General features: G+C 38.7%; 3 protein-coding genes across 3 annotated transcripts; all 3 read left to right on the forward strand.

Moving 5' to 3' along the window:
• Nucleotides 1–3,591: 3,591 nt before the first annotated feature.
• LOC131631964 (uncharacterized) lies at nt 3,592–4,071 on the forward strand. The gene has a single exon (XM_058902728.1). It carries the CDS (start codon nt 3,592–3,594, stop codon nt 4,069–4,071), a length of 480 nt encoding a protein of 159 aa, XP_058758711.1.
• Nucleotides 4,072–4,077: 6 nt separating this feature from the next.
• On the forward strand, nt 4,078–5,950 carry LOC131631965 (uncharacterized). The gene is made up of 3 exons (XM_058902729.1): nt 4,078–4,408; nt 4,540–4,988; nt 5,612–5,950. Exons 1-3 carry the CDS (start codon nt 4,078–4,080, stop codon nt 5,948–5,950), a joined length of 1,119 nt encoding a protein of 372 aa, XP_058758712.1.
• A 248-nt stretch (nt 5,951–6,198) lies between these two features.
• Nucleotides 6,199–7,830, forward strand: LOC131631966 (uncharacterized). The gene is made up of 3 exons (XM_058902730.1): nt 6,199–6,664; nt 6,825–7,423; nt 7,597–7,830. Exons 1-3 carry the CDS (start codon nt 6,199–6,201, stop codon nt 7,828–7,830), a joined length of 1,299 nt encoding a protein of 432 aa, XP_058758713.1.
• Nucleotides 7,831–8,760: the final 930 nt, after the last annotated feature.

The raw sequence follows: 8,760 nt of genomic DNA on the forward strand, positions 1-8,760 counted from the left end.
TTCCAAAAGAGGCCAAGTATTCATGATCCAAACATGTTTCTAATGATATTAAAGGGCTCCCACGACCAACCTGAGGCCCATGGCATTTTTATTTCTTTTTTAATTTAATTTTATTCCATTTAAAGTTAAATTAAAAGAGAAATGGTTCAAGATAATGATTCAAGGCTTTTGTCCTTAGCATAAGCCATCAAAATTGATCCAAACTCTTTAGCATAGAGGTGTGTAGCAGGACTATAGCAAGAGGGATGAAGAAAATGAAGCCATGGTCAAGAAATTCAAACTTTTTAATATTAAAAAAACCAAAAGTTCAAAAGCAATCAAAGCTTCTTAGCTTAAGTTTGCAGCACTCTATTGCTTATATATTATTTAGGATACTTCAGTAGTAACACACACAAAAAGATCCATCAAAGGAATAGCTAAGAAATTCTCAAAATTCTCAAAAAAATCTCAAAACTTTGTAATTTTCGTTTTCTAGTTTCCAACCATTATCAATACAAACTAATCATTCTAATCATCTCTTGGGACCTAATAGGATAGGTAAGCATGCATGGCTATGGTTGAAAAACCCCTGGATCACATGTTCCATATTCACCATTTTCATTCACTTTCTTTAATTTTCATATCTCATAATTTAATATGTTTTAATGTAAACTAATATTTCTAACAAGTTACTAAGATGGTTTGGGAGAGGTTTAAACCCTTACATGCAAGTTTCCACGTAAGAATTCTCATATACCATTATTGAGTTTTCAAGTATGTGAACTTTCGTATGCCATGTTTCATGCGTTTTTAGCCAAAACCAACACCACCATCATGTTCAGGAGATCATTTTAAGTCAACCTGGGTGGCCCTTGTTTTGGTTCATGGCTGTTTTTGTAGGTTTTCAAAAAAGCATGGAAATCTGAAGAAAAATTCGCAGGAAATTCCGCAGGTAAATCTACAGCTGATTCCGGAGGTAAAAGGTTGAAGAAGATGAATAGTGGATTTGAAAATTTGACCAGCACGCGTGGCATATCCCACTCCTCTCATTCGTTGGTCATCCTGCGTGGGTCCCACTTTGGACTTTTGAAAAGCTGACTGATTCAATGCTGCCTCTCTATCCACGTGCACCATGTGACCTCCAATCAAAGCCATCAGATCTCCTAGTAATCTGATCCAACGCACCAGCATACGCAGACCACCATAGTCTATCATAAGTCACCACACAGGATCTTTCCTTTAATATTTTTAATTCTTTTTTTAATATAACTTCTAAAATTATTTAAAAAATAGTTCTAAAAATCCGAAAATTATTTTAATTTCAATTTTAGGTTAATAAAATTTTAATTTATTTTATGACACAAAAATATTTTATTTTTTTCGAAAATAATTTATTTGGTTAAATTAATTAGTAATTATTTTAAATATTGCTTTAATTAATTATTAACCTATCAAAAAATCAGAAAAAAATATTTCTTTTCATTAAATTAAGTTTATATATTATAAACTAATTTTGTATATATTTAGAATATTTTTCTCTTTAAGTTTAAATTATGTGTATAATTATTTGCATAATTGTATGTTAATTAATTTAATAATCTCCAAAACAAATTTCAAAAATCCCAAAAAAATTAATTTTATTTAAAAATTAATTGATACACAATTTGGACATATTTTAGACTTAATTTCTTAGGTTTAAATTTTATTTCTAATTCCTAAAATTTTAATTAAATTAATTATGCACTAATTTTAATTAACATCAACCATCCAAAAATCCAAACAAAATACTCTCCTTTTATCTTATTGCAATTTAAATTCATAGATAAGTGTATAGGTTGTCAAATTTATGTAAATTGCGTAGTTTACATTTCTCGCACAATCGATGTAATAGCGTAGATTTATTTTCCACATTTTACATTCCCGCACTTTAAAATTCTGTACATATAAAACTGCGCGTATGTCAAAGATAATAACTGAAGCGTTAGATCACTAATTTCAAAGACAAAAAAATATCTGAAAATAAAACACAATCACACTTGCACCTCTTAGGGTAATCCCTCTGTTACTCTTTTCAAAATCAATTCTACTGTTTCAAATACAATTCAAACAATTTCTTTCTGTATCCAGTCAAAGAAAATTTTCTAAAAGAAAATAGGAAAGGACCTTATAAATTTAGGGTAGATCTCCTAATTGCTTGCTCAAAAATCAAACAAAACAACAAATGTTTCACATATCACTGTTTTTCCAAAACAAAACTTTCAAAAAGATAACACTTTGTATATATCCAAACAAGGATAATTACGAAGTTAAAAAATCCTTTTTTCAAAATATCTTTCGAAAGATAGAACACTTTGTATACATCCGCACAAGGATCATTACAAAGTTAATTTACAAAGGTATTTAAAACCACATACAAGCATTTCAAAGCAAGACAAATGATTCAAACAAGTGAGCTAAGCAATTAAGAGCCCATGGATAACCATGGATACAAAGGGGTGCTAATACCTTCCCTTTGTATAACCTACCCCCGAACCCAAAATCTCTTAAAGGTCTTTTTCTGTTTCTTTTATAAACCTTTCCTTAATTGAATAAAATAAAAGTCGGTGGCGACTCTATGATTTTCACAAACTCAAAATAAAAGAAGAGTCAGTTCGTATCCCACGAAGAAAAAAAACTGAGGACGACAAAGTCTCTTGATGCTATGTACTTGGCTATTCACAGAGGGTGTGGATTGCGTGGCCTAATGAGTGGGACGTAAACTTACTCCTGGATTCCTCGTACATGGGTACAGGTCTGCATACTTGTTGTGATGGCGTTGAGTCTGTTGTGTTATTGACGTAGCCTCGTTGGATAGTTATGGGACTTCCAATGTTGGTGTACCCTTGTTTGTACTTGTACCTAGCAGTGAGGTAACACGGATTCTCGGTGAATTCGTTCTAGCGCATGTTCCCTGTAGAACTGAGTGAAACCCTAAGATAGGGAGACTCACTAAGATTTAGTAATCACACCCCATTCCAATTATTCTTTTCATAGGTGGTTCGAGTCAAGATCGAGGCAAGGGTAAGATTACTTAGCTTCGAGTTGGTGTTTCTTGGGGACGCGTTCTTTTGTAGCTTATGATCTTTTGTATCTTCATCTTTTGTACCATGGATATGTATTTGTACTAGTTGGAACTCCTGTATTTTAGCCATGACAGTTTGGGCTTTTGTACTTGTATTTATACATTATCTATTCCGCTGCTTATGTTTTATGATTTTCGAGTATCATTATAATGCCATATACGTATATCCTAGACAATGTATGTATGGGGTGTTACAGTTGGTATCAGAGCAGGTCGATTCTCGGTTTTGCCACAAAACATCATAAGTCAGCATAATTCTTCCTCATATGTATGGTGTCGGCATGATTCCCTATGTCTTACCTATGGCATTAAGTCTGATCAACTTAAATTCCATGTGTAGGACAAGCAGGAAGATGGATGATCGACGCAGAGGTCCCGGAAAGCCCAGGACAAGGAATGTGGAGCCTGAGCCTGAAATGGAGGATGCAGGCGTGCCTTGGGTGCAGATAATGCAACAGATGCAACAGCATAATCAAATGATGATGTAGATGATGCAAGGCATGCAAGGACAACAACCAACCGCTCCCGCTCCTACTCCTCAGGTTGCAGCAGGGCCTGATTTTCTTGCCTTCTTTCGGATGGATCCGCCAGAGTTCTTGGGTGGCTTAGATCCCATACTTGCTCATGATTGGTTATATGGTAAGGAGATGATATTTGAGGCTATCCAGTGTACTGAGGAAGAGAAGGTGGTTTTTGCTGCTCAGAAATTGAAGGGGCCGGCACGTAGATGGTGGAATACGAAATTTATGTATTTCACTAATCAAGGAATTCCCAAGGATTGGAAACACTTTAAAACGGATTTCTTGGAGAAGTACTATCCCAATAGTGTGCGTGCTTTGAAGGATCGTGAATTTCAATCCTTCAAGGAAGGCAACATGTCAGTGTCTGAGTATGCTGAGAAATTCGAAGACATGGCTGCCTATTCAAGACAAGCTGCTTATGCACCAGATGAGTTATGGAAGATTGATTAGTTTCTTATGGGGCTGAATGCCGATATTGTGCATAGTGTGTCTCAAAGGGAGTTTACCACTTATGGTGAGTGTTTGAGGCAATGTTATGTTGCTGAGAACACATTGAAGAGGGTTCAAGAAGAGAAAGAGCAGAACAAGCCGGTTCGTAGGGATCAAGGAAGGTCGGGACAACATTTGAAACCCCGCAATTCTCCAGCTATGAAGAAACCAGTTTACGAGGATCGCTTTTATCAACCTCCACAATGTGGCAAGTGCAATAGGAAACATTTTGGGCATTGTAGAACGGATGCTAGGGTCTATTTTAGGTGTCATCAGCCAGGACATATTGCGAGAGATTGTACTGCCCAAATGTTCCTGAGAAGACTAAGGGCCGTGTTTTTACCTTGTACGCTAGGAAGGCTCAAGGAAACACCAATCTGGTTGCTGGTACGTGTTATGTCAATAATCAACCCTTGTTTGTATTAGTAGATTATGGAGCGACACATTCTTTTATCTCTTATCATTGTGTGCGGAGCCTTGGTTTTGAGACATGTCTTCTTCCAAATCCTATGGTTATGTCTTCGGCTACTGACAACGTAGTAGAAGCTCGAGACGTTTGCAAGGAGAGTTCTATTACCTTCAATGATCGCAGATTCTTGATTGAACTTATCTGTCTACCGCTTAAGAAGATCGATGTAGTGCTGGGAATGGACTGGTTGTCAGCTAACTCGGTGTGCATTAGTTGTAAAGAGAAGGCTATCTTCATTCCTGTTGAGGAGACTACATCAACCGATGCCATTGAACATCTTCTTGAAGGTACAGTTAACATGATCAATTACCTTTTTGCTCAAGAGAAGTCTTTCCTTTTGGTTCTTACATCAGACTCCAAGGACAAGAAGAGTGTATTGGAGATTCCGGTTGTGTGTGAATTTTCCGATGTATTTCCTGAGGATGTTACTTCTCTTCCGCCGGAAAGGGAAGTTGAATTCTCTATTGATCTTGTTCCGGGTACCGCTCCAGTTTCGGTTTCCCCTTATCGAATGTCTCCTACAGAGTTAAGGAAGTTGAAGAGTCAGCTAGAAGAGTTGTTGGCGAAACACTTCATTCGTCCTAGTGTTTCTCCATGGGGGGCCCCAGTTTTGTTAGTGAAGAAGAAGGACGGTAATATGCGATTGTGTATCGACTATCGTCAACTGAACAAGGTAAACATAAAGAACAAGTACCCTCTACCGTGGATTAATGACCTCCTGGATCAATTGAAAGGAGCATGTGTGTTCTCGAAGATTGACCTCAGGTCGGGATATCATCAGATTCGGGTTAAGGGTTCAGACGCATCGAAGACTGCTTTTAGGACGAGATACGGTCATTACGAATTCTTGGTTATGCCATTCGGGGTAACCAATGCTCTTGTTGTCTTTATGGATTACATGAACCGAGTGTTTAACCGTATTTGGATCAGTTCTTGGTAATCTTCATAGATGACATCTTGATATACTCTCGGACTATCGAAGAGCACATGGAGCATTTGAGGATTGTGTTGTCGGTTCTTTGAGAAAAGTAGTTATTTGCGAAGTTTAGCAAGTGTGAGTTCTGGATGTCTGAAGTCAAGTTTCTTGGACATGTCATATCTGGCGGCGGTGTAGTTGTAGACCCTTCAAAGGTAGAAGCAGTAATAAATTGGGGACGACCCAAGAATGCAACCAAGGTCCGTAGTTTCCTTGGATTGGCAGGTTACTATCGAAGGTTCATTATGGGATTTTCCAAGTGTGCATTACCTTTGACCAGGCTTACAAGGAAGGAGGTTTCGTTTATTTGGAATTCAGAATGTGAGAAGAGTTTTCAGAAACTCAAGGAGAAGCTAACTACAATTCAAGTGTTAGTGATCCCAGATCCAAACTGATCTTACGAAGTGTTCTGCGATGCTTCTAAGAAAGGCTTAGGCGGAGTGTTGATGCAAGAGGGGAAGTCGTAGCTTATGCATCTACACAATTGAGATCTCATGAAGAGAATTATCCTACTCATGACCTTGAACTTGCTGCAATAGTGTTTGCACTCAAGGTGTGGCGGCATTATTTGTATGGAGTTCACTTCGAGATGTTCAGTGATCACAAGAGCATGAAGTATCTCTTTGACCAGAAAGAACTTAATATGCGTCAGAGGAGATGGATGAAGTACCTCAAGGATTTTGACTTTGATTTGAAGTATCATCCTGGTAAGGCTTATAAGGTAGCAGATGCCTTAAGTAGGAAAGAGATTAAAGTTGCAGAATTGATGATGTTAGAGTTTGGCCTTATGGAGAAGTTTAGAAATCTGGATTTACAATTTGAATGGGCACTAACGGGTGTGTTAGTTAGTAACCTTTGCATTGAGAATGAGCTGCGGGAAAGAATCCGTCAGGCACAATGGAATGATGAAGAGTTACAAGCTAAAGCAAACCTTCCAGATTTTACCTGTGCACATGATGGGCTTATCCTTTATAGGCAGAGAATGTGTGTACCCAATGACGGTGAGATAAGAAGATTAATCTTGGACGAGGCCCACAAGAGCGGATTTACCATTCATCCCAGATCAACCAAGATTTATCAGGACTTGAAAGGGGGTTTTTGGTGGCCCGGTATGAAAAAAGATGTGGCTAGCTATGTAGAGCAGTGTGTGATATGTCAACAAGTGAAGAACATCAAAGGCCCGTGGTATGCTACAACCATTAGATGTTCCCGTTTGGAAGTGGGACACTATATCGATGGACTTCATTGTGGGACTGCCACGAGTCTTAGGTGGCTATGACTCGATATGGGTGACAGTGGATCTTTTGACCAAGTTCGCGCATTTCTTACCAGTTAATACAACTCACAAGGTTTCTCACCTTGCGAGGCATTTTGTAGTGGAAGTTGTAAGATTGCACGGTGTACCTTCTAGCATTGTGTCGGATAGGGATCCAAAGTTCACTTCCCGATTTTGGAAAGCTTTTCACCAAGATATGGGTACAGACCTGAATTTGAGTACTTCTAACCACCCTCAGATGGATGGACAGACGGAAAGGACTGTCCAGACCATTGAAGACATGTTGAGGGCGCGTGTTTTGGAAAGTGGTGGAAGTTGGAAGGATAACTTTCCTTTGATAGAATTTGCGTATAACAACAGTTATCATGCGAGTATCGGTATGTCTCCGTATGAAGCCTTGTACGGAAGGAAATGTCGGTCGCCTTTGTGTTGGTCCGAAGTTGGTGAGAGAGGAATTCTTGGACCAAAGATAATTCAAGAAATAACGGAGAAGGTTAAGATGATCCGAGACAAGATGAAACAAGCCCAAGATCAGCAGAAGAGTTATGCGGATAAGCGGAGGAGGCCCTTGGAATTTGACAAAGGAGATCATGTATTCTTGAAGGTGACCCCGAGATTGAGGTTGAAAGGACCGTTAAGATGCGCAAGCTTAGCCCGAGATACGTAGGACCTTATCAGATCATGAGACGGATAGGTGAAGTCGCATACCAGTTAGCGTTGCCTCCTTCACTATCAGGACTACATGATGTATTCCACGTGTCTCAGTTGCGGAAGTTTGTGCCGGATTCATTTCATCATATCCTACCAGATACGATTGAAGTAGAGCCATATCTTTTGTTCCAACCACAACCATGTCACGTCCTGGAATATGCTAGTAAATCTTTGAGAAGCAAGAAAATAACTCTTGTCAAGGTGTTGTGGGAGGAGTCGCGTCCTCACAAAGCTACTTGGGAGCTCGAAGCAGAGATGCAGGAATTGTATCCTCACCTATCTTGGTAAGTTTTCGAATTCGAGGACGAATTCTAATTAAGGGGGGGGGGAATGTAATATCCTAATTTTAGTTCAAGAGATTAAATATTAGGAATTTCATTTGGTTGAGTTAGAACTAAGTGGCAATATGGTAATTAGAGACTAGTTTGGGGTCATTTTAGTCCTTGCACCTTGTCTTAAGTCTTAAGGGCTGTTTGGTTTGTCATTCTTCCCACCTTTGGAAACAAAAAAAAACAGAATTTGTAGAGAGGAAGGGAGAAAGAACGTGAAAGGAGAGGGAGGAAGAAGAAGACCATTCAACATTCAAGCTTGCATGCAACTTGATTCAACCATTCTCATCACTCTTGCTTCTGATTTTCGCAGTCCTCTTCTTCAATTTCAGGTGAGTCTCATAGGTAGAGACTTGGGGGTGATTCTATGGGTTAATGCTATGTTCGGATCAAGGGTTTGAGAGTAGATGTTTCAATAATCCTTTCTAATGCATGCTTAAAACTCTATTGTTAGTAGTAGTTGATATATTGTGTTTACAATATCTTTTACTTTGATCAATAATGGATGCATGTGGAAATTTGGGGCTTGGGGACCCCAAATGCGTTGCTAAATTTTATGGGTTTAGCAGAATTCGCTGCAGCGAACTTTGGTTCGCTGTAGCGAATAGCGTAGCGAATAAGTCTGGGAGTTGAGTTTATTTATTTGCTGGAGCTCGCTACCGTTCTCTGTAGCGAATCGGAGCTTCGCTAGCGAACTTACCTGTGTTGAAGAAAGTTTGCTTCTGTTTGAGTTTGCTGTAGCGAATTAGTCTGATGCAGAATTGGTATTTCTCCCATATGAGTGCAGTTTCGTTCCATATCGGAATCGAAGGCCTCTTATGACTTGTATGGCATTCTGATATGTGTTTTAATTGTATAAGACCATGATATGACCGTAATTCCTTGAATA

This window comes from Vicia villosa, unplaced genomic scaffold (genome assembly GCF_029867415.1).
Source record: "Vicia villosa cultivar HV-30 ecotype Madison, WI unplaced genomic scaffold, Vvil1.0 ctg.000892F_1_1, whole genome shotgun sequence".
NCBI lineage: Eukaryota > Viridiplantae > Streptophyta > Magnoliopsida > Fabales > Fabaceae > Vicia > Vicia villosa.